Source organism: Mytilus trossulus, chromosome 7 (assembly GCF_036588685.1).
Source record: "Mytilus trossulus isolate FHL-02 chromosome 7, PNRI_Mtr1.1.1.hap1, whole genome shotgun sequence".
Lineage (NCBI taxonomy): Eukaryota > Metazoa > Mollusca > Bivalvia > Mytilida > Mytilidae > Mytilus > Mytilus trossulus.
Genome location: NC_086379.1, coordinates 68,430,105 through 68,457,687, shown reverse-complemented (window position 1 = coordinate 68,457,687; position 27,583 = coordinate 68,430,105). Strand labels below are relative to the sequence as shown.

Sequence of the window (27,583 nt, the reverse complement as noted above, 5' to 3'; positions counted from 1 at the left end):
TTTTTGAACATTTATTTCATATAAAAAGTTATTATAAACATGAAAAGACATGAATGATATCATACATACAACATAACAAACAAACAACAACATATACAACTGAAAACAGCATGAACACATATATATTTAACTTTGCTGCCTAATAATATGAAAAGTAAAACATATACAACCTTGTGATTGTTTATTTATGAAAGGGAATTCTTTATAAAATATAAAACCTGCAGTGGAATATTTTTGCAATTCTTTATTTTTAAAATGAAAATCTTTGTAAAGCATTATATCAGCCATGTTAACCCACTTTTACAGTCAGTCACACGGCAATGATGTTGACACTAATGACTGGATTTTAATTTAGGAAAAGATTGTTATATGGTAAGAAACATTTAATTTAATCTAATAAGGTTGTCAACTTAAAGGTGCTACTTATGATCATCAAGAAGATGGATTTTTTGACTTCAATGAACTTGTTCACCCTCTGTGATCAGCTGAGATTAGCTGTAGGTTAAGGTGGGGTTTGCTTATAGTAAATGTAGTTTACCATTATGTAGACTATTGTTTGTTTGCCTACATATCTTACCATAATGTTTGGCTTTAGATTGCTTTCTTGGTATCTACCCCTTTTTAACTCTTGTTTTATTTTGTAGATGCAGAAAATGAAAGTGGACAATGATTATTCAAAAGTGAATATGATAATAAATAAACATGAACACAGCACCATAATAAACTTAATAAGAATTCTACATTCACTGCACAGTCAAGGTATAAATATACATATAAGAACCTCATAAATCAGAAAACTTAAGCAACAAAGCTTCTTAACAATGCTCCACTAAAGACAGTTGAGGGAGGGGTTTAATGTTTTTATGGGAATCTTCTCTTTATACCATATCATTCCATTCATTCTTTGTCAAGTATGTGGTTAAGGTATTTGGTCACAATTGTGTTGTAAGTATCTACACTGTTATTTCCTGTCACATGGTTTTTTAAATTCATATTCTAAATAGTCAAATATATCTTCTTCAGAAGTTATTGGAAGAGGTTCTCCTGGAGTTCCTGTTAAAAAAATAAAAGTTAAGTAGATAAAAATTATCTATAAATATTATATAACTAGTTCTTCCATATAAAGTAAAAATTATACTTAATTTCCTAGTAGATTTTGTATTTGATAAGTTGTGAGTATCTACACTATATTATATCTTTCCCAATAGTAAAACAAGTAGATGAAGTGATTCATTCAATTACAAAGAATTTTAAGTCTCTCTTGGTGCCTTTCCAGCATCCATAAAGAATAAGAGATGTAGTTTCATTATTATAAATTTAGAAGAGGAACTTGAAAATTTCAATCTATTTTTGAAAGCTGAATACTAAAATTTATGATAAAAGGGATGATTTTTCATTTCCTATCATTAATTATCCGTTTTTAGATGGTGACGTTCCTTGTCACCATCTTACGGTGTTTATATATCTCAACTTGTATGATTCGCTCGTGTATGTAACAATGTTTTAGATTTTAACGAGAGAAATTTATGTATTACTGAAAAATTATTACACCAGGGTTTTTGATATTACAAACTAGTCAAAACATTTACTAAATTTTATCATCGGTATAAAGACATCATTCGTAAATATAGCTCAACATGCAGACTTCTTATACGTTCAGGTATTTCACATCCAATTTTTTATGGAAATATTCTTTATAAAGCACAAAGGTGTCAGTATTCTCCTCATAAACTTACAAAACCTTTGAATAGACTTATTAAGAAGGGATATAATTACGATACTGTTGTCAAGTCATTAAAGATTGCATATTTTGGCGTTAATATTGAGTCACTGATAAGGTCTTTGCGTCGGAACTAAACACATTTATTCTAAAAACAGTTGTTGGCATGACACAGGTTATGTTCTTCTCATATATGTTATGATGGTATGATACTAAACCCCTTACGGGAAGGATTGTGCCTGATGTTCATATGATGAAATCATAATCTTTCAGTCAGTTTAATTGAAGTCTGGAGCTGGCATGTCAGATAACTGCTAGTAGTCTGTTGTTATTTATGTATTATTGTCATTTTATTTATTTTCTTTGGTTACATCTTCTGACATCAGACTCGGACTTCTCTTGAACTGAATTTTAATGTGCGTATTGTTATGCTTTTACTTTTCTACATTGGTTAGAGGTATAGGGGGAGGGTTGAGATCTCACAAACATGTTTAACCCCGACGCATTTTTGCGCCTGTCCCAAGTCAGGAGCCTCTGGCCTTTGTTAGTCTTGTATTATTTAAATTTTAGTTTCTTGTGTACAATTTGGAAATTAGTATGGCGTTCATTATCACTGAACTAGTATATATTTGTTTAGGGGCCAGCTGAAGGACGCCTCCGGGTACAAGAATTTCTCGCTACATTGAAGACCTGTTGGTGACCTTCTGCTGTTAATTTTTTATTTGGTCGGGTTGTTGTCTCTTTGACACATTCCCCATTTCCATTCTAAATATTATTGTCCCTTATTCATACATATTGTGTGTTAATGCTTATACAAATGTCTACCAAATATCAATGATTTGTCTTTAGAGCGTTTGCATTATTCATGTATCTGGATACTTACACGAATTAACGTATAAGTATACATATCTGGCAGATTTATATAAAATAATGATTTAGCCACCACCTTACTTAAAATTAAGTGCATGGTAAAATATCTTTATCGGGACCAACTTGACTTTATTTTTTCTTTCATCATATACATGTTTTACGATACGTCGATATGGATACACCAGCAAATGCGTGAATTATGCAAATGCTCTTATAGTAGATCCTCTTAATGTGACCTTATAACCAACTTCAACACATTAACTCAGTCTGATAGGCACTAGACTATGACTGATAGGTCAAAGACAAATATTCTTCATTGCTACTGGTTGTTTACTCTTTAATCATATTTCATTTTACCTTTTGATGCTTACATTAAGTGTTTTTGCATATGATTTATCAGTTTAATCAGCAGTTTATTTAATTACTGAAGTCTTACCTGTACTACCTAGTGGCCTAAGAGTATATTCATTCAGTGTAAATCCTTTCTCTAATGCATGTGCTCTCATATTCTTGTTGAAAACGTCACTGCCAGTAAAATACAGCAATGCACAATAATACTGGTCAAAGGGAATCAATCTTAAATAAAACAAACATATGTTGTGTTGTTATTTTCCATTCTTACATAAAAAATTTAATGAAATAATACACAATATAATATAATGATATAACTCAGAAATGACCTGTTATATTTTTTATGCCCCACCTACGATAGAAGAGGGGCATTATGTTTTCTGGTCTGTGCGTCCGTTCGCTCGTCCGTCTGTCCCGCTTCGGGTTAACGTTTTTGGTCAAGGTAGTTTTTGATGAAGCTGAAGTCCAATCAACTTGAAACTTAGTACATAGGTTCCTTATGATATGATCTTTCTAATTTTAAAGACAAATTAAACTTTTGACCACAATTTCACGGTCCACTGAACATAGAAAATGAAGGTGCGAGTTTCAGGTTAAAGTCTTTGGTCGAGGTAGTTTTTGATGAAGTTGAAGTCCAATCAACTTGAAACTTATTACAAATGTTCCCTATGATATGATCTTTCTAATTTTAATGCCTAATTATATTTTTTATCCATTTTCACGGTCCATTGAACATGGAAAATGATAGTGCGAGTGGGGCATCCGTGTACTTTGGACACATTCTTGTTTTTAAATCTTCAAATGATTCTTATTCATAAAATTGAAGAGAAAGAAAAAAAACAACAGATTTGAATGAACTGTCTTTAATATATTGAGCTGAAGACTTAAATTTGGTTATCTTTTAAAAAACTTTATTCAGATATATTTCATCTCTGTCAAAAAAGTCAAGTAATATTTATAATAATCGGCAATTTGAACATTTTCCCTTTAATCTAACTGCCTAATACTTTTTCTATATCATGGACAGGACTCGAGTCAACAATATAAGGCAATGAAGTCACATGACAATACAGCAACGTCAAATTTTCATGTCAATCTGCATCAATTTATCAATGAAATAATTCTGCATTCAAACAACCGAACAACTTTAAAAATGTTTTGTATGCGTTAAATAGTTTTACTAAGCATTTTGTTTTATTCATATTCTGAACAACAAAATAACTTGCAGTTAGGACGAATATATAATTACATTTTAGTTTTTCGATACCCACTTAATTAGATGACCTTGCTTGATATTCTTGTTGACATTAAAAACAAAGATGCGATTATTCAATATGTATTGATGGATTGTTAGTCGCTTAACATCATGACAAAATACTCTATATGTATCATAACTTATACGTCTATCACTTACCTGATGTCAATTCTCCTGTATTTAGGTTCCTCACCGCCAACCTTCATCTTCAGTATGCACACACCCTATGGACATGAGAGAATAACAATAGTAAATACTTACAATTAACCAGTAGCATGAAATAACAGTACATGATTGATATCCTTCTTCTAGACATTCTTTTCCATTTAACCTCTATATGATCAATCTGATTTTTTTTGTAATTTTGTAGCAACTGTAATGTAACTCTCTTCACTAAATGTTGTATGTTTTATTAAGAATAATCATTAATTAATATATGTAGTTATTCATAAATAAACTATTATCACAGAGATATGTCTCGCCTTTTTGTAGTATTGGCTATGCAAATGTTGAAATTAAAATAACTATTCTCTAACATGTAAGTTATGCAAATATTCAAAGTCAAGGAATCATGGCTCATGGTACATAGCTGAAAATCTTCATGCAAATGAGATATGCCAATGATAAAACAACTGCATAACAAATACAATTGACTTATCATAAGTCATTCATTTAAAGCAAACATAAACACAAACATAACTTGTAAACTATGTAAAAGTTTCAAAGTCAATGAACCATAATGAGGGGGTAGGGCTTTATAATCTCCATGGAAACAAGACTTGTAAATGCCAATTAATTTGCATACCAAATATCATTGACTTAGCAGTTCATCTTAATAGACCATGACTGAGGGGTGGGGCCAAATGATCTCAATGGAAATAAGATGTGCTAATGCTTATACAACTGAATACCAATTAACATATGAACTATGTTGTAATTAATATTGTGTATATAAATATGCTCCTGTTACGCAGTCTTCTGCGGCTGAGTTTTCTCTAATAAACTAAACTAAACATTGGCGTACCATTAATGGTTCACCTTGAATTGACGTAATCACAAACTAATACATGTAAAATTTAGCAAAAGTCAATAGACCATGACTAAGGCGATGAAGCCAAATAATGTCCATGGCAATGAGATATGCCAATGCTAATACAACTGCATACCAAGTATCATTGAACGACCACTAGTGGTTCTCCATAATCTGACATAATCACAAACTAATACATGTAAACTAAGCAAAAGTTTCAAAGTCAATAGACCATGATTGAGGGGCGGGGTCAAATAGTCTCCATGGAAATGAGATATGCCAAAGCTTCTACAACTGAATACAAAATATTGACCTACCACTTGTGGTTCACTCTGTCAAGGTTCCAAAAAGTACATTTAATCACATTGCTTAGTTCTAAAATTAATTAGTGGTTAACGAGAAAGGATATATTATTTCCAGACCATCATCAATTAAAATCTAAAATAAGATTGTGACTTACCATAAATTTAGCATCCCCATGTGATAATGAATCTGTTATGAAGCCTACTTCTTCAAATTGTTTAACTACATCATGAAGACATTTTGGCTGGAAAAAAAATCAAAAAATCATGGCTTGTATACAGTTTGTCTATTATATTGATCCCATGTAATAATTTAATTGATTTTTAACTCTATTTTCAAATGTTATTCAACAAAGAATTATACTGACCACATGTTATTATTTATTCAATTTATAACTTCAAATAAAATTTACAGATGTAATTCAATAAGAATTCATACCGATATTGGGAAATTTTAACAAAAATGCATTCTTTAGTTGAACGTACCTTTTTGTTAGAAGTTGATGTAAATGATGGATGTGTTAACAGTACATCTATATCACCACTCGTCTCTGCACCTAAAAACAGTCAAGGTCAAACTTTCAATCAAATCACTCTTAACATTTAGGAGATAACTGTATTGTATTTTAAAGTCATAAGAAACCTCAAATCAAAAAAAATAATGCATACGTTTTTTTATAACTCAATGGATAGTTTTCATTGCAAAACTTATGTACATATACTTTTTTCTGAAGAAAATTCTTTAATTTATTCATATTTAGAAGAAGTTTACTTTATTTGAATTGCTTCCTTCCAGCAAGCAATTCCCCCGATATATTTTCCGTATGCAAGGTGACCTCAGTGTGACCCATCTCGTAAAAATCCGGTGACCACAATACGCATGGATGTCCTTAAAATAAACTATTATCTGAATTTACATGTTAAACACGTGCTCAATTTCCATGCTTTTTTGTTTATTTTTCGTCAATTGTTGACAAACAGGTGACAATCGTTAAACTTCGGCTTCAAAACACGAACTTTAATACCTGCCATATTTTCACAACAACACTGACCGAATGAAAAACAAATTGACGATTGTACGAAAGGAGTAGGTCCGGTAAGGACTCATTTTGGCCTCAAATTTCAGTCTTATCTGACGAAAAAATTTTGACCACTTTTTAAACACTTAAGTGTCTATTTCACTTGATTCAATTAGTTTATGTGAAAGATTTTAACTGATTAAGTCATTAAAAACGATCCGATTGAAGCTCAAATATGAACCAGATGCTCCGCAGGGCGTAGCTTTATACGACCGCAGAGGTTGAACCCTGAACGGTTGGGGCAAGTATGGACACAACATTCAAGCTGGATTCAGCTCTAAATTTGGATTGTGATTAAATAGTTGACACAGCATAGGTTTCTGACACAGAATGAATGTGTTCTAATGAAATTAAAATTTTTGTTTTCTCTTAGAGCAATTCACTATGCTGTTGAATATTATTCCTCTCAAAAAAAATGTTTGAAGAAATTTTCTTTTTATTTATGAAATTTCAAATGAGAAAATTGAACCCAATTTTTTTAATCACATCCCCCTTTCCCTTATTCCAAAACTAATCTCAATTAAAATTTCTAATGGAGTTTGCAACAATTACTACTCATTTAAATACATCATAAAATATTAAGATGTAAAAAAACTGCTTGTTATCACTGAATGGTAAAGATTATTTTAATTTATCAGTTGGTAGTAAAAAGTGAATATACATTGTATATTGTATATATAACAAAGATTTAAGTTGATTCTGGACAAAGAAAGATAACTCCAAATAAAAAAAATCTTACAATTAGATATTTCTTGCTTACTATTCTGGACAAAGAAAGATAACTCTAATTAAAAACAAAATTGCTATTTCACAATATTTTGCAATAAGATATTTCTTGCCATTGCGCAATACTGTGCAATTGAAAAGACTTGCTATTGCACAAAACTAAATATAATAATTTTAGATCCTGATTTGGACCAACTTGAAAACTGGGCCAAGAATCAAAAATCTAAGTACATGTTTGGATTCAGCATATCAAAGAACCCTAAGATTTCAATTTTTGTTAAAATTAAACTAATTTTAATTTTGGACCCTTTGGACTTTAATTTAGACCAATTTGAAAACAAGACCAAAAATGAGGAATCTACATACACAGTTAGATTTGGCATATCAAAGAACCCCATTTATTCAATTTTTGATGAAATCAAACAAAGTTTAATATTGGACCCCGATTTGGACCAACTTGAAAACTGGGCCGATAATTAAGAATCTAAGTACATTTTTAGATTCAGCATATCAAAGAACCCAACCGATTAATTTTTTGTCAAAATCAAACGAAGTTTAATTTTGGACCCTTTGGACCTTAATGTAGACCAATTTGAAAACGGGACCAAAAGTTAAAAATCTACATACACAGTTAGATTCGGCATATCAAAGAACCCCAATTATTCAATTTTGATGAAATCAAACAAAGTTTAATTTTGGACCCTTTGGGCCCCTTATTTGTAAACTGTTGGGACCAAAACTCCCAAAATCATTACCAACCTTCCTTTTATGGTCATAAACCTTGTGTTTAAATTTCATAGATTTCTATTTACTTATACTAAAGTTATGGTGCGAAAACCAAGAAAAATGCTTATTTGGGTCCCTTTTTGGCCCCTAATTCCTAAACTGTTGGGACCTAAACTCCAAAAATCAATACCAACCTTCCTTTTGTGGTCATAAACATTGTGTTTAAATTTCATTATTTTCTATTTACTTAAACTAAAGTTATTGTGCGAAAACCAAGAATAATGCTTATTTGGGCCCTTTTTTGGCCCCTAATTCCTACACTATTGAAACCAAAACTCCCAAAATCAATCCCAACCTTTCTTTTGTGGTCATAAACCTTGTGTCAAAATTTCATAGATTTCTATTAACTGATTCTAAAGTTATAGTGCGAAAACCAAGAAAATGCTTATTTGGGCCCTTTTTGGCCCCTAATTCCAAAAATGTTGGGACCAAAACTCCCAAAATCAATACCAACCTTCCTTTTGTGGTCATAAACCTTGTGATAAAATTTTATAGATTTATATTCACTTTTACTAAAGTTAGAGTGCGAAAACTAAAAGTATTCGGACGACGACAAAGACAACGACGACGACGCCAACGTGATAGCAATATACGACGAAAATTTTTTCAAAATTTGCGGTCGTATAAAAATCGCTCAAATATGCAAAAAAACGTCACTTTTCAGATGGTTTTTGGCAAAAATGAAAGTGGCCGCATCCGTGTTCATCCACAACCTTTATATATGTTATGTATTATCATAAAATACAACTTACATTGCAATATTATGGATGAACACGAATGCGGCCACTTTCGTTTTACACGTAAACCGTCAAAAATTTAACTAAAATGATAGAATTTTGAAGATTTCAGTAATTTAGCATGACTTACTTGTGCTACAACCCGATATATGTGCATTGTATTGCCAAAAACAGCCCATATGTATGTAGCAGAAGCATTCAACTGTCCAATAAAAAACCAAAGGTTTACATTTTAACAATTTTGTAAAACTGTTACATTTTTGGGCCAAAAAGGGGCCTTACCGGACCTACTCCTTTACACGAAAAAAATGATAAATTCGAGCACAGAAGACAAAGTTTATGATGTTTGTATGCATTGGTTTAAGAATTGGAAGAACATTATTTTTCACCGGTCACTCGTTTCTTATGACTTTAAGCTCCGACAGCATCAATTGGGGATTTGATGGTCTCAAATTAAGTTTACTGGCGACGCCTTAGTGGAGAAAGTAAACGGGTATTTGTGACCACCATATCCCCAATTGATGCCATCAGAGCTTAAAACACAATATTGTTATCTCCATTCTAATGAAACTGACAGAAAACAACGTTAAAACATGTATTTAAAATCTTTCTTATGCCGTCTGCACTTGCATGTATGTCCGATAGCATCAATTGTCATTTGATGCCATGTAAATAAGTGAAGTTATCCAATCAAAACGAATGTTACAAATGTTGATGCATTAGAATTAGCTATTACCGGACATATCTTGTTTAAGGTTTCATTGTATGTCAGAGTTGTATTGACAGGGAAGATGAAACCAAATGTTTTCTAATTTTGTTATTCCTCCATCCACAGTTTCTACTCTTCTCTAATTCAATGCAATTTGAACTTGTAATTAAGATTTCTTGTATATCATTTTATGGTTTTGGCAATGGTCCATTGTTTTAGATCATACTTTTTCCCTTAGTGTAAAAATATAAGTGAACCAACACCTGAAGTGGTGATTGTCACTATGTGGTAGGGTAAAAATGAGTGGATACTGTTAGGTATTCAGTCATCTTGAAAATAATGAATATGTCAACAATAAAGACAACAACACTAAAGTTTTACTGCAAAGTATCTGTTTATTTGGACGACATGTTTCACCTATAGATAGGTGTCATCAGGACAATGTTTTCCCTTTGTGTCAAAACTGTATCATTTTGATATTGGATCGTTGAATACTGGTAACTTATTTTTACCCCTGATCACATATTTATTACTTTATTGTAACTTACCTCTTCTAAAACTTCCACATACTTCAGCATTATATTCTGTGTCTAGTTTGTGAATTTCTCGTAATGCAAGATCCTGTAGAAAAGTTACCATTTTTAATTTGTTAAAAAACTGTCAATAACAGCAAAACTTATGAGGACCTAAAGCCTATAAATTTCATTATATTTACTTATATAACTTAATGAGTTAGTTGGAGTTAACCTAAAACATATTAACTATGAGGAATTTATTAATAAATATATACATAAAATGTTGTTGAATATATTAATATAACTAGTCCAAAACATATGTCATGTTAACCTAATTAAGCTTGCTTAAATACAATGATTATCTCCCTTATTCTTCCAATCATGTTAATACTGGTATGAACATCATCAGTGCTCCAACAACACCTAAAAGTTACGATGAGTCGACCTCAAAGATGAATAAACTGAGTATGCTCTGTAAATACCTGAAGTTCTAACATCTCTTTTCTTGGAATTCTGGTTTCAAAATCTTCAAAATGTCTGAAATGGAATTTAGATATACTTGCGAGATTATTTCAATTTACTACTATAGGAAATTCATGTAAATCACTATTATGTATATAGTAATACTTAATAGTTGAAATTATATCCAAATGTCCAAAATAGTTTTTTTTCTCATTAGTAACAAGAATGTGTCCTCAGTACACGAATGCCAAACTCGCACTTTCATTTTCTATGTTCAGTGGACCGTGACATTGGGATAAAAACTCTAATTTGGCATTAAAATTAAAAAGATCATATCATAGGGAACACGTGTACTAAGTTTGAAGTCGATTGGACTTCAACTTCATCAAAAACTACCTTGACCAAAAACTTTAACCTGAAGGGGGACAGACGGACGCACGGACCAGAAAACATAATGCCCCTCTACTATCGTAGGTGTGGCATAGAAATATATTGTATGTATTTATGTCATATGCTACACATGGTAATAATTATCTCAAATCAAAAACGGACTGTCAAATATTTCTAAAATAATGCTACTTACTTTAGACCAATTTGCTGATGATGATTTAATTTATCTGTGTTTTTTCTTAAATCTACAATTAAACAATTATTTCTTGATTATTAAAATTCATTTGCTTACTTTTATAAACTTCTGAAACCATTATAGAGGTGATACAAACTGCCAAATTTCTTTTTTTACATGTATTCACTATTGCATTTCTATTACTTGATATTTTCATCTCTTTGATATTTTGACCATTTTTTTTATTTATTTATAAATATCAGACCTTCACCATGTTTACAACAAATAGTAAAAAATAAATCATTTCTCAGCTTAAAAAAGTGTTTATTATATATATTTCTTACTGTAATGAACAATGATAAACTTTAATAAATATATATAATATATAATAAATATGTTTTTATAATCTTTTTCTTGTGTAGCTTTGTTGCACCACTTTCCCAGGTTTTTGGAGGGTTGAGTGCTGGAAAACATGATTAAACCTGTCACATTCTTTATGAGCCTGGCTCAGATCAGAAGCCTGCCACTCAGATGTTCTGGTGGCCTGTCATAGTGGTTTTCAATTATTGTTTGAACATAAATCATGCCAATGTGTTTGTTATTTCAATTGTTTTACATTTTGTACGGGCTTTATAGCTTATAATATGGTTTGGTTTTTGCTCACTGTTGGAGGCTGTATGGTGTTCTATAGTTGCTAACATCCACATCATTTGATTTCTGGTGAATAGTTGTCTCCTATGCAATCTTCTTATTTCAATATTTAATAATACTGTTTGATATGTATATTGATACAATGTTTTTCTTGTTGTAACAAACAATTCAGGATAAAATTACAAAAAACATTTTGTTAAACAACGTTATTTCATGTAAGATATAAAGCAAACAATTTGTAAGAGTTCTACAGAACCCAGTGTTCTGCCTTCTTTTGCTGTTGCTGGTTTTCAGTGTGATTATGTTTTGTTAGCGACATGACAGAATGTAGGATCGATATGTAAAATGTTTTGTGACAAAAGTCACACGCTCAACTGAAATGGGGAAAAATTATAAAAAATAATCCTCTAGATACTTTCTTTTGATTGAATGAAGCTTCTATCAAAGACATAATTTGCAGGCTCAACAATTAAAGGAGAATAAGATGTGAGGTAACTATTACAAAAGCGAGACAGCAAAAGTTTACATAAAATATAAAAAGTTTGACCACATCATGTACCTTACAATAAAGCCAAACACACATATTGTATTATAGCTCTAATAAACCCAGAGATAAATTGAATTTTTTTACAAATATATAGCTGGCAAAATCATTTGAATACACTTGCCATGTGAGAAATCTACCTTCTATTGATTTTATTCCTTCTTGTACAAACTTCTGAGCTGCTGCTGGTCTGCAAAATAAAAACGTAACCAATAATAAATGTTTTCCTTAGTAGATACTGTGAATTCATTTATTTTTTTAGTGGGTACCAATTTTCATGGATTAAGGAAAAATTGCATGGCCATTGATATTTGATTTCGTCATTTTGCCAAGCTCTGCATTCTATTCTATAGAAAATACATGTGTGTCATTCGTTGAACATTTGATTTCGTGGTTCATCTGAACCCACGAAAAGTAATATCCGATGAATAATAATGAATCCACAGTAGCAGGTTATTAAAGAACTGCATGTGCATAGGGTGCAATCAACAGTTTTTTTCTATGACGTCATGTTTTGAGGGACCATGCATATGTGACCCTTACTGGTGGACTGATTAATAAAGATACTTATATAAAACTAGATATCACTGGAATCAGAATGTTCTCTAGTTTATAATGAAATAAAAATAATGTGTACTTTTAATATATTATAAAAATTTCATCCAATGAACATGGAGGAAAAAAGGTATAATTTTAACATAAAAAACTTGAAATCAGGTCATGTGCACCCCCATGAAGACATGATCCATGCACATTTTTCATAATCAAAACTGTATGAATTTTGCAGGTTTTTACCTGGCCTTTCAAAAAAATCTTGTTTCAGGGTACGGTTTCCTGCTCCGAAAACAGCTACAGTGGCTGCAAATAAGTTTTCAATTTTCACTGCTAAAAAACAGACTGTTTACAGTGTTGTCTCCCCTCGAAACATGTATATTTAATATAATTTTTTTTTAATTATTTCAATCATTCAACCTGTTTAATTGAAAGCTAATTAACTAATTTTTACAATCAAATACAAAAAACATGATACTTTTTCACTAAGTAAGTAAATAAACAGGGGTTTCCCTCAATGGTTATTTTTAGTCAAGGAATAACCACTAGTTTTTTATACGAAACTGTTTATAGCACCCATAGTGTAAAATTTGATTGGAAGTGTTTGCTACCTTAATCTGATTGTAAAGTAACTGAACTTAAAAAAAATAAGACAAATTTCTTCCAGTAATGGAGCACCTGAGATCACCACCACTTTTTGGTGGGGTTCGTGTTGCTTGGTATTTATTTTATATGTTGTGTTTTGTGTACTGTTGTTTGTCTGTTCATTTTTTTTCTTTTTTAGCCATGGCATTGTCAGTTCATTTTATATTTTATATGAGTCTGAATGTTCCTCTGATATCTTTTGCCCCTCTCTTTTGATAGTAATATGAACCAATATTCCAACTTGATAACTAAAATCAGATGTGCTGTACAACAGTAAGAACAAGGGTCTGGAAACAGCAATGACTTATTTGAATACAAGTGACTGAAATGAGATATGTAATTTCAGCCAAATTGAATTTGAACATTTATCAATATCAGAAATTTTGTAATAATGTACATGTTTTTGGTTATAAGCAGGGAACAAAAGATAAAGTGTTTCAATAAGTTATGAAAAAGGTCATGTTACACACCATTTTGACTACAAGTGGTACATAGTTTTTCTTGGGACAAATAGAACATTTATTTGAAGATTTTTGAAGGCTTACTTACCCAATACCTGTTACTTTGATCAATTCATTTATAGCCGTATTTGTACTGTTTGCTCTTATCTGAAATGAAATAAAGAAAATTTTGTCATAAACTATTAGTATTGTCTCAAAAGGAAGTTCAGTAGCTATGCTTAGATTTATAAAGCAAATAGTAGGGTTAAGTTAACAATTAGAAAAACAAATCTATAATACTAAAATTACGAGGTCCAATTTGTAAGCCGTCATCACGTGAAAACGACGAATCAAAGAATTCAACTTTATATACAACTAATATAGTATAAAGGTGTAGATTAAAAATTACACCACTCCAGGCCCTTTTGTTTTCCACGTTATTAATAATGCCAATAATTAAGAAGTTCCGGGTCGAGTCCGATACCGATACCAATAGTATAATCACCTGTTACTTATTACCTTATCTGTACGTTCCGCATCTGACAGGGGCACCACCAAACAGTGTATACAGGATTAATATGCTATATACACGGGTCATAATCACAGGGTTGACACTACTAAATGGTCAAATTGTTACCTATTGTAGTATTTTAATCAGTAAGACTTTCTAAGATAACAATACGAATACTAAAAATCTGAACTAAAAATAAGGCGTATATGTACAGTTTTCAATTTGTTAGCGGGCATGAGTGACGTAAAACCGCGAATCAAAGAATTCAACTTAATTTATAACCAATACAGGACAATGCTGTTGATTAAAAATACTCCATTTCAGGACCTTTTGTTTTCCAAATAATAAGTATTTATCATGACAAATAATTGATAAGTTCCAGTTCGACGGGTTCAAACAGAAAGATTTGAAAGCAGAGAAAACTGTGCATCTTATAATCGGCATTGATTTTATCAGATGACAATACTAATACTAAAGTAAGGCTTACGCATAGTAATATACTTTAATTCAGTCACGGGCCCGCGATGTCACGGGTGTGTTCTAGTATATGCTAAAAATACCCAAGAAAAGTCAAAATAATCAAGTGTCTAAATTCTCTGCTGATTTATTTAAAAAGAAGGGGGGAACATAGATTTGATGCTACTATGGCAGGAGCATACAAATAAAGTGATGGAACTCAGTATTCAGGGGCAGATCCAGCCATTTAAAAAGGGAGAGTTCCAACTATGTGTCCCTATTCAAATGCATTGATTGTAAAACAAAAAGGGGGTCCAACCCCCATAGACCCCCAACCGCCCTTTTGGATCCACCACTGGTATTCATGTCATCATTTGTAATGCTTCACTGAGTTTTCCATACAGTTGTCAAATTTCAAATATAAAATAAGTGTGTATCAATTCAAAATGAAAATTAAAACATGTCATTTACCTTTTCTAATTTTTCTAATTTTCCAGTTCCTATAAATTCATCTAACTTTTTAGCAATCTTTGCTCCAACTCCATCCTGTAATACATGTACATACATTATATACATTATAAGTTATGTTATTATCATGAGGGTTATTAACTTTGTATTACTTGTGGAAGAAAATAACGTCTTGCTAGTTGAAATACTTTATTATCGTAAGATAAATAGATATGTAACAATAATGTTACGTTACATTAACAATAGTGTGCACGAAAGTACAGGAAACAATTACATTACATAACGTTCTAATGTCTCTTGGCCTATATTCACGACAGTTATATTCACATCTTTCAAAAGTAAACCATACTGGTTTGATTTGTCTGTGCTTCCAATACTTTTGGGTTTATGAACATCTGTTAGACAATGATTCTAGAGAGGATGAAGAAAGTAATTGTCACTTATTCATAGATGAATGATATTTCAGTTGACATATTCACATGCATGTACTAAATTGCACCAGGAAATTCTAATTCCAAAATTACCATCTACAAACAGGTGTCAATGATTTTGAAAATTACCTAATACTAGGCATTATTTTTTTTTTTGGGGGGGGGGGGGGGGGGGGTCTATAGAAAAAGACACATAATGCATTTGCTCATATAATAATGTATCTATAAGTTACTTCTTAAGTCTTTTTAAGACGGCTTTAATCACAATTTATGTACCCTTTATTCCCCTTTATCTACTTCATTTACACAGAGTAAACATGGTAATCTCAATCATTTCTGAGTCTGTCCTCCATTTACATTATTATACTCACTAATTTCTGAGCCTCTGCTCCAGTTTTTATTTGTGTAGGGTGTTTTGCTATAGCAGCTGCAGCTTTTCGATAGGCATTGAATTTGTGCATCTGTCTGTTCACATTTTTTTCATAGTTAGCCAGCTCTAAAATTATACAGTTATAAAAAGTAATATTAGCTATTCATTTACAAAATAACTTCATTTAGTAACGTAAGTAAATATAATGCAAAAGCTTAAAAAAAATCTCGTAGAAACTGATAATTATTGATTGATCAACTCTCCTCCAACCACATCAAAGTCAAATTAAAACAACAGGTTCCTTCAAGTTCTTTTTTCGTTTGAACTGTTTCACACTTTTTATCACAATTCTTTATGGCTATTTAGGAGATAACTGTATTGTATTTTAAGCTCTGATGTCTGATAGCATTAATTGGTCATTTGATGGAGGGAAATTAATTTTATTAGCGACACGTTGGAGTTAAAAATATGTATCTATCTATGTGAAGCAATAGAGTATAAACTTTCTTGTTGCTAAATTTGTTTTCTCTGTCTTTAAAAATTTTTCTTGTCGTATATTGTAGGTTTTAAAATTATTCTTCTTGTCGCTCATAAACATATTTACACTTGTGGTATTTAGCTGTATCTTGCCTCCTAATGACTTAAATCTACTCCAAATCACCTTTTGACGTCGATCAACAATCACTTTTAAATTTGTAACGTCAAATATTTTGAATTATGATGTCAAAATGTACGAGAACCTGTGGGATTTTACATAATGGCAAACAAATTTGCATACAAGTGTAATTACGTCTATAAATATAAGTGAGACCGATGACAATGAACTGGTAAAAAACATTTGTTGCATGGGGTATAAACAGGGTGAGAACATGTACGGTGTGAACGTGAAAATATTATTGGCGTTATATTGAAAACATGATCCTAGACCTCCCAATTGAAAACTTGGAAGCACCAACAAAAAGCACACACCAAAAAACCTGTTCACATATATCAAGAGCATGAGAAATGATAATTCAGGTGTTGCTGCACTAAAAAAAGGATGGATTGCTTCTACCAAACACCAAAGATAAGGCAAACATCCTCAACCAGCAATTTCAAATGGCATTCACTACTGAATCATCCCCAGATTCAATTACAGTAAAAAAATTATCGTCACATCAACAAATGAATTAAATTAAAATATTACACACGTCCACGGACGACAAATGCCAAGTATTCTCTTTTACAAGGTAACCCTAAAAATCTCTGGTAGGGTGATTAAGGGAATCCTGGTCACATAAATAAATAAATGGATCCTGGTGTAGGCTGAACGAAGTCTTGCAAGTTAACATAAACACAAAGTCATTTAAAGTTCAATACTGTATTATTCAAAATCCAAAGTACATGTAACAGTAGTACAAGTTTACAACATCTTAACTGCAGGCTCAACAATACGGTGACATAATCCTAAATCTTCTATGTACACTCCTCTCGTACACAAAACCATCTCTCTCGTATATCGTATCCCTCTCACTGTCTATTTCTCTCTTTTATACTACAATATGGTCAAATGACTCTGAACAAAGAAATATTCTACAAGAAGGGTATTATACAGGAGCCCCCAGCTATGGTCAACCAAAACTAAGGTCAACTGAGACACTTGCATAAACATCGTAACAGGACACCAGCTGATAAACATGATTGATTTGACATTTAACAAGTATAATCTGATTAAAGGCGATAAAAATAGATAGTTAGGAATTACTTATAACAGTTAATGAGAATGAGTTATCTGACTATACATGTACCATGATAATAAAACCCAGTGGATGCATGTAATAAACGAAAAATGTTACAATTTTTCTAAGCACCAATGCAATGCATAACGTAATACATGTAATATTACTGCAAATTTATTTCTTTTAAATTATTAATAAGCCAAGCATGCAACCGCACGTAATAGTCAAAGTTGTGACCGCAGAAATATGAAGATAGATAGAGGGCAAACAAAAATAGGAGCGATTGTAATCAGGGTGCGAACATGTATGATGTGAACGTGAAAGAGGGCAAACAAGAATGGGATTAATTGTAATTTAGTCGAATGGACCCAGATCCTAATTTCAAAAAAATATTTTTACCCATTAAGAAATTGCTATATTCTGAATTTGGGTTTTCACTGTCGTCATGTTTCCGTTTACTCATCACTAGACGATACGGAGGTTCTTTCCTTAATATCAATCTGCAAATGGAACAAAGAAAATCGTTTGAAATGTGCCAACGCTGCTCTCTTTTATCAACAGACCCTTATATCAAGGAAAAAATATATAGAAGTTTGTTTATTTTTGTATCAATTAAAATTTCAAGCAGTAATAAATCCTAAAAAAATTATCAGTTAAATTTTCTGATAGTTAAATATATTTTTAAATCAATGTATGATGAAATGGACAATACCAAAATTAGTAAATATCGCAAGGGATATAAACTGGTTTCCTGTTACCTCTTTTTTCTGGATGACTCCTTAAAAGTACCAGATCCACTATTTATATCAGAAAACGTGGCACAGGTAAACATTGTTGTGTATTGGGCTTGACAGAACAGGACGGTAATATGTGTGGTAAGTCAATAAATCAACAATTTGTTATCTCATTAAATTATTTAATGTTTTCATATAAGTAAAAAAAAAACACAGCCTAGACATTCGAATTATGCAGTGTTGATAGTGCATTTATTCAATTTATTGTCTAATTATATTATTGATTTATTTCATCAGACATGTAATTTATATATAGTCTCTGGTTTCATCAGAAATCTCAATCTTATACTTGTTTCATCATCAACAATTTTTCAAGTTGGCTTTTGCAGATTTTTATATTTTTTGTGAATGTACTAAAAGATCCTAAAACATTTGTGTAAAATTATTTTTTTTTATGTTATACCATAATCATATATATATATATAAGTTTTGTTTGTATATAAAAGATAGAGTATTAAATATATACATTTGTATATTGTACTGTAACAATTTAAAATGGTAAAAGTGGATATCAAACTTCTATATGCATTTATGTTTCTACATTAAACAATACATTTTTTTATATACCTTTATGGGCCCTGTAATTTGGGAAATAAAAATATTCTATAAAAATATTCCATACCCATATAAATATATATTATTTTTAACATGTCAAATTTGCTACATGATACAGTATATGTATGGTTGGAGATGGGAACAGTATATGTTCCTGGTCGGAAGACACTCATTTACTTATGCTTTTTTAACTGAATTGGTACAGTGTGTTGACTATTATCAGTTGCATTAGAATTGACATATGATTGCATATATCTGCCCATGAATGCACTTTGATTTTTTTTATTCAGGCTTGATTCCAATATAGGATTAAACTGTGAATGTGTAGGTGCTTCTTAACTTTCAAACTCAATTTTGTGTAACAGATTTACTCTATGCAGAAACTTTTATCTTTTAAGTCCCAAGTTTACTAGAATAAAGATTTTATTTTTTAGTGGGATAGCTTATTTTTTCTGATTAAAGGGAGTATTAAAATTACATTAAATTATCCTTTTAGAACTGAATATGAATATAATGTAATGTTCAATGGTTAAATTTAAGAAAATTGTCCACATCATTCATGTATTAGTTTTAGACAAGTTGAAAATAAATTTTACAGAGACCAAACATGTAAGATCAGCAATTAACATTAACTTCTTAAGTCAAAATACACACAGAATTGCAGATGGTCAATTTGCCAGCTAATATTGAAGTTAAAAATGATTGACCAATTCCAATATTGTTTCCTTAATTGACACATTAAATGATAGCCATTATTAATTATAAGGTCTGTACAGCTGTTGGATTTATGGATGTCTGTTTAATGTCCAGTGGCAATTATTACATGCATATATAAGATTAGAACATTTAAATATAATATGTTATATCTATCAACCCTGTATTGTACTAGATGGACAGTCTAAGTTAGATTTGCAACGTCCTGTTCTCTCTTTTTCCTTGTTTGTGTTTTTTTCTGTGTAAAAAATTTAAATTATTTATAGTTTTCCAGAACATCTTTATAAAGAAATTTGATTTTTTTCATAGATAATAATCTGTTCTTTTTTTGTTGGGCTGCTGCCTCATTGACATTCACCTCACATCTTCTTTTGTACATATATAGCATTGTAGCATCTGCCTTTGATCAATATCAAACAACAGTTGTAAAATATATTCAATATATTGATGATTATCCAATGAATAAACTTCATAAATTGTGGTCAAAATGTTTTGATGCATATGTTTTGCAAGCCAATCAGTTTGCAATGTTTTATTGGTATTGAACAGGATAGACAAAGGGATGAAAAAAATAACAATCGTCATTATTATCTTATTTTTGTAAATGAACTAGAAAAACAACAGATTTACATGAGACAATGTCATTTATTATTAAAGATGTACAAATTAAGAAAATAAAGGACTATCTTTTTTTTTTACCTTTACATGTTAGTGAGCTGATTAATTACAGGTCATTTTAGAATTGGGTTTACATGTTTTCTATTTGTGACATGTACATGCATTATCGTAAAAGGAAACACCACCTACATGTAGATAAGCGTGAACATTGCAAGTTTTGTGTGTAATGACATGAAGGGCATATTTGTTTCAGTTAACAATCTAGTTACTGTTACAGTTGTCATGGTTATTGTTCGGTTAAAATCCTGTTTCTGATTACTAGTTTTGAAAACAAATAAGGACATTGTGCAACCAACAATCAATCAAAACAAATTAAACTTTCTGATAAATCTTTGTTAAACTGGTAAAACCACACTTGCAGATTTGATAAGTTAAGGAAACTTGCTTCAGTTTGCTAGAAACAAATGACAACCAAGTTTAGTGAGTATAAAACTAATCTGAACAAGTTTGGAATGAAAAATCAGAGGTCTTATTGTTGTCCTTGATGAAATAAGTTTGTTTTCTTAAATTACCTAAAGCCAGCTATAGCAGAGCAAGAAGAGTAAAAAAAAGACAGACACAGACCACTGTCTAATGACTAAATTGCACCAGATACACAATACAGTGGTTGATCTAGGGGGAAGGTTCTGGGGTTTGGAACCCTGCTTTTTTTGGACGATCAATGCATTTGAATAGGGACATATAGTTGGAACCCTCCATTTGTCCTGTGTTGGGAACCCCCCTGTTTAAAATGGCTGGATCCACCTCTGCAATAATCCAACTTTCATTGTACATGTTGTATACAACAAAATTTATTGAAGATTAACGTCCTAAAATGGCCAAAACTTTTCTGCAATTAGGAAATAGTTTTTGTATAGCCTATATTTTTCATATCAAAATTTGCAAAAAAAACAGGAAAACATCAACCCATCCTGACTTTCAAAAGTTCAACAGTAATATGTCTTCCCATGTATGTCTAGTCTAGTGCTAAACAAGCTTCATCATTTCTTGAAGAAATACCATTGAAATCTTAGCAACAAGGGTGTTAATTCAAACTCATTAAAAGGTAGACCAATTAAAGGTGTAGCTTCAGTGATGTAATGATAGGTTATATGTTATCTCTCCCGTTAAAGGAAGTTTGTTTGTGTGGGTGGTAATCATGCATGATAGCATGCCTGATAGCACCCATGATGTGGCATTTACATTTTATTAAAGGGATCTGGTGCATAAAGTTCTGAGATGTTATAAATTTAAAAGATGAAAAAACTGAGAAATTAACCTGTCTATACTAAGATATTTCAAAGTTTTACTTATTTCATGAATCAGTTTGTCAAAGTTACACATGTCTGTTAATGGTGATATCATTAGTCTTAGATTTTATCACCTTTTAAGAGTTATATAGTATAATGTTATAAATAGAGCAGTCTTTGCTTAACAAACTTAAGAAAAGCAGAAAGTTTCTCCTTGTTTGAAACAAGGAACATTTTTTTTTATATACCAATGTTGTAAATTTGACTGTCACTTGTCAAAGAATTGCTTGATGTTAAACATGATAAAGGAAAACAAATAGCAATTCATAATTTTTGATAAACTAAAGGACTGTTATATCTGAAAAAAATAAAGATAAAATTCGTTTTATCAGCCAATTATTCCCGTATTTTAACCGTTGACATTCATTCAATAAATAGTTGTTTTTTATGAAAAATTGTTTTACAAACCAAACCTTTCCTCACAAGCCAATTTTAATCATTTAGAATAGTATTTTTATTTATTATTTTTCATGCAAAATTATATGTTAGATCCTTGCCTAACAATAACTTCTTATAACAAAATTATTTTTCAACATGTTGGATAATGTTCAATTACTACATTCATCATACTCTGAAGTATAAATGTAAATTTTAATACAGAAGTTTTATTTTTGAGTATTAGGGGAGTTATAATGTAAAGAATAATTAAGATGTGTTATGATTGCCATTTGAATGAGAGAGACCAAATGACACAGAAATTAACAATTAAAAGTCCATTTTATCTATTAAGTCTGATATTTGGACTCACTTTGATTGACTCAACTGCTGAGCTTGCATTCAGGAATTGCCTAAGTTCAACCATATTATATTTTGTCTATTGTATTTTAAACAAGCATTTTTAGCTCTAGATTTTTAGGTCATGTCAGAAATTGTTTGAATGCAATTGCTGTCTCAGTCGAACTTTAATCCTATTTTTTTTATACATACATATTTGATTATTGTATTGAAGTCTGTTAGCTATTATTCTGAGTATTGACGTAACACAATATGTCTTGACTGATTATATAATAAAGAATTTGTCTACCCTAGATCGCCCATCACTTCTTAACAATTCTATTTAAGATAATAACACTGTATTGTCTGTCTATTGTTCACGTAAGACTGATTTAATACTGGTATAATATTATCTTTTTTTTTTAAGTGAAGGAAAAACCATTTGAGAAAATTCTCAGAAAATGTTCCCTTTTTCAAGATCTATAATTTAGATAATTACATCATGTACATTCTTGGGTCAAATTTGTGTAAATTGGGTATTTAAAAATATGCTATTACATAGCATTCTTTAAGAAAAGATTTAAAGTCATGTAGCATGTAACAAGTATATCATATATCGTGTAAACAATAACACTAAAAAGAAACGTTTTATTTAACAACTATTGTTCTGCTGTGGTTAAGTATTTAAAAATGGCAGACATCTACTCGGGGAAGTCCCTCATCTACATGTATTTGTCAGACTAAGTCATAAAACAAACAGTTAAAAAAATACTTAAAAATAAAAGTAACTGAATCCACATTTTTGGGATACCCCTATAGAAAAGGATAATTTACTTCTCCGACCTTGCCTGTTGTCTATCCTTCAATTAAAACCAATTGCATATATCTCTACATCTAAATTATGGTATAATTTAACAGTTGGATTGGAACTTTATAATGATCAGTTGTACTATATATGTGCAGGATATTCAGATCTGCCTCACACTTTCTTCCTATTTTACAATACTTTTAATTAGACTAGTAATTAGTTGCAGATCACAAATTTTCATGAAGAGGTGGGGACTGACTGACCTAAGGGGGGCCTGCTTCAGTGTTTTCCTATATAATTGATTTTGGTCTGGAACTTCATTATAATGAGTTAAACTGTAAAAGCATTTTTCAAATCTGCCCGACAGTCTGTCACTTCCTGTTTGACCAAACTTTTGAATTTTCAAAACCATGGAAACTATTTAGTGCTTGAACAAAAAGTCAAAAGTCTTAAAGTTAACAAATAGAGAAAGAATTCCCAGACTACCTAGATATATAGTGATATGTGTTATATTGTTGGGAATAATCTCTAATGACACTTTTCAAGTATTAATGAATAATGACTTTACTACAACAAGGATAACTCAATAAAAAAAAACCACAGTGATTGGTCGGTAGAGGACAGTAATCATGTTTTTATTAAATGTGAATTCTCAGAAAAAAGACATACCCCTTTGTTTTTGACATCTTTGTTATTTGGTCTCTGGGGATAATTTGACTTGTTGGTAATCATGCCGTATACTCTTCTTTATATTAAAACAACTATACATTGCTTTTTATTCATTTTTATACGACCGCAAATTTTGAAAAAATTTTCGTCGTATATTGCTATCACGTTGGCGTCGTCGTCGTCGTCGTCGTCGTCGTCGTCGTCGTCGTCGTCCGAATACTTTTAGTTTTCGCACTCTAACTTTAGTAAAAGTGAATAGAAATCTATGAAATTTTAACACAAGGTTTATGACCATAAAAGGAAGGCTGGTATTGATTTTGGGAGTTTTGGTCCCAACATTTTAGGAATTAGGGGCCAAAAAGGGCCCAAATAAGCATTTTCTTGGTTTTTGCACTATAACTTTAGTTTAAGTTAATAGAAATCTATGAAATTTTGACACAAGGTTTATGACCACAAAAGAAAGGTTGGGATTGATTTTGGGAGTTTTGGTTTCAACAGTTTAGGAATTAGGGGCCAAAAAAGGGCCCAAATAAGCATTATTCTTGGTTTTCGCACAATAACTTTAGTTAAAGTGAATAGAAATCAATGAAATTTAAACACAATGTTTATGACCACAAAAGGAAGGTTGGTATCGATTTTGGGAGTTTCGGTCCCAACAGTTTAGGAATTGGGGGCCAAAAAGGGACCCAAATAAGCATTTTTCTTGGTTTTCGCACCATAGCGTTAGTATAAGTAAATAGAAATCTATGAAATTTAAACACAAGGTTTATGACTATTAAAGGAAGGTTGGTATTGATTTTGGGAGTTTTGGTCCCAACAGTTAAGGAAAAAGGGGCCCAAAGGGTCCAAAATTAAATTTTGTTTGATTTCATCAAAATTGAATAATTGGGGTTCTTTAATATGCCAAATCTAACTGTGTATGTAGATTCTTAATTTTTGGTCCCGTTTTCAAATTGGTCTACCTTAAGGTCCAAAGGGTCCAAAATTAAACTTAGTTTGATTTTAACAAAAATTGAAACCTTTGGGTTCTTTGATATGCTGAATCTAAAAATGTACTTAGATTTTTGATTATTGGCCCAGTTTTCAAGTTGGCCCAAATCGAGGTCCAAAATTAAACATTGTTTGATTTCATCAAAAATTGAATAATTGGGGTTCTTTGATATGCCAAATCTAACTGTGTATGTAGATTCTTAATTTTTGGTCCAGTTTTAAAATTGGTCTAAATTAAAGTGCAAAGGGTCAAAAATTAAACTTAGTTTGATTTTAACAAAAATTAAATTCTTGGGCCTCTTTGATATGATGAATCTAAACATGTACTTAGATTTTTGATTATGGGCCCAGTTTTCAAGTTGGTCCAAATCAGGATCTAAAATTATTATATTAAGTATTGTGCAATAGCAAGTCTTTTCAATTGCACAGTATTGTGCAATGGCAAGAAATATCTAATTTCACAATATTGTGAAATAGCAATTTTTTTTAAATTAAGAGTTATCTTTCTTTGTCCAGTATAGTAAGCAAGAAATATCTGCAAGATTTTTTTTTAATTGGAGTTATCTTTCTTTGTCCAGAATCAACTTAAATCTTTGTTATATACAATATACAATGTATATTCACTTTTTACTACCAACTGATAAATTTAAATAATCTTTACAATTCAGTGATAACAAGCAGTTTTTTTACATCTTAATATTATATGATGTATTTAAATGAGTAGTAATTGTTGCAAACTCCATTAGAATATTTTAATTGAAATTAGTTTTGGAATAAGGGAAAGGGGGATGTGATTAAAAAATTGGATTCAATTTTTCTCATTTGAAATTTCATAAATAAAAAGAAAATTTCTTCAAACATTTTTTTGAGAGGATTAATATTCAACAGCATAGTGAATTGCTCTAAGGGAAAACCAAAATTTTAAGTTCATTTGAATACATTCATTCTGTGTCAGAAACCTATGCTGTGTCAACTATTTAATCACAATCCAAATTTAGAGCGGAATCCAGCTTGAATGTTGTGTCCATACTTGCCCCAACTGTTCAGGGTTCAACCTCTGCGGTCGTATAAAGCTACGCCCTGCGGAGCATCTGGTTAACCTTTAAAGTCTATATAAGTTAATGGAGTTAAAGTAAATGTTTGAGATAATGTGATTAAAACGTTATTTCCATGAGACTTTAACTGATCTTGGATATATTTGTTACAGTGGTGTCTTATAATTTTTATAATTTTGACATTTAAATTTTACGAGTTTATCTATAAATCATATAATTTCATATCACATGACTGCTGAAGTTGAATTGAAAATAAATGATTGCAAAGTATTTATTTTGAATTTACAAAATTTTAAAGATAATAGGAAAGATATTGAAAAGGGATTTACTTTCATCCATATGCTACATACATATGCTTATCTTTATTATCTTTTATGATATAATGTTTAAAGATTTGAGTAAAATCTGTGTACGTATTCTGTCATCTGTCACTTATATTATAAATCTAATATTTAGTTGAAACCTACAAAAGATGCCGGTATGTTTTAATCTTGGAACATTATGATATTTAAAGAATATCAATGGACATCTCAATAATTTGATTTTCCTGCTTGAGCCAGTATGTCAGTAAGATCAAAGGATAATTTTGTAAAGTAGTGATAATTCTTTTTCTCAGGTTTACCAGTGTGGTACGTTTCAACATAGAAAAAATTCTGACAAAATTCCGAGAACCTTTTTATTCAAATAAAGAGAGATTTCTTGATTTGGCATCATTTGAATAAAGTGTTAAGATTTAAAAATCTAATAACTTGTATAGTTTGTATAAATGATAATTTGGCAATTCCATTCATTATCTTAGAACCTGGGAATGACAAAAGAAAAAACTGCTTCCTAGAACTCTCTGTACAATTCATTTGGAAGCCTAAGAATTAAAAAGTTAATAAACAGCTTCCTGGAACTAGTTTATACAAAATTCTCAGAAATGATCCTGAATATGTTTAATTGTCATTTGTTCCATGTTTGCATTGTGTTCTATTCTTTGTATATATTTTTTAGGGTAAATTTATTTCTGTTTGATGTGATGCTGTTCTAATCTTATTTAATTGTCTTTTGTTTATACTGTATCTTTTCTGTGGTAATCTGTTATGTAATAGGGAAATGTGTGTTAACACCTGAGCAAAACATCCAACCTCATATCTTCTTGCAAATTCTTTGACCTGACAATTAAACCATCCTGATCTAACTTTCGGCCCTATATTTTAATTTTGCTAATAAATGTGTCAGTGAACAAAATCCTCAAAGTCACACATAATGAGTTCATATTAATTTCATAGTAATTTAAATAATTTAATTACCCCTGATTTCTTTCAGAACACACCGTTTGAACTCATGATATGTAAAATTAAGGATTTAGTGCTCACATTATTATCAACCTAATTTTTCCTGCTATCACCTATCTTGTAAAAACTCCTGGGAAATACTGT

The 27,583-nt window shown here is 30.9% G+C and overlaps 2 protein-coding genes across 2 annotated transcripts in view; one reads left to right on the top strand and one right to left on the bottom strand.

Annotated features, from left to right (window-relative positions):
* Positions 1–72: 72 nt before the first annotated feature.
* On the bottom strand, positions 73–18,457 carry LOC134725660 (DNA polymerase beta-like). The gene is made up of 13 exons (XM_063589671.1): positions 18,293–18,457; positions 16,177–16,301; positions 15,378–15,452; positions 14,049–14,107; positions 12,443–12,492; positions 11,126–11,177; positions 10,563–10,617; positions 10,114–10,186; positions 6,015–6,085; positions 5,687–5,773; positions 4,356–4,420; positions 3,027–3,166; positions 73–1,053 (listed from the first exon to the last, which is right to left on the bottom strand). The coding sequence occupies exons 1-13, from the start codon at positions 18,354–18,356 to the stop codon at positions 962–964; spliced, it is 1,008 nt and encodes a 335-aa protein (XP_063445741.1). The 5' UTR covers positions 18,357–18,457; the 3' UTR covers positions 73–961.
* A 241-nt stretch (positions 18,458–18,698) lies between these two features.
* LOC134725659 (glutamine--fructose-6-phosphate aminotransferase [isomerizing] 2-like) overlaps positions 18,699–27,583 on the top strand; it is a 58,429-nt gene continuing 49,544 nt past the window's right edge. Inside the window, exon 1 of the mRNA XM_063589670.1 lies at positions 18,699–18,768. Coding sequence (XP_063445740.1) covers positions 18,762–18,768 — 7 coding nt within the window. The 5' untranslated portion in view covers positions 18,699–18,761. The remainder of the gene's footprint in view (positions 18,769–27,583) is intronic.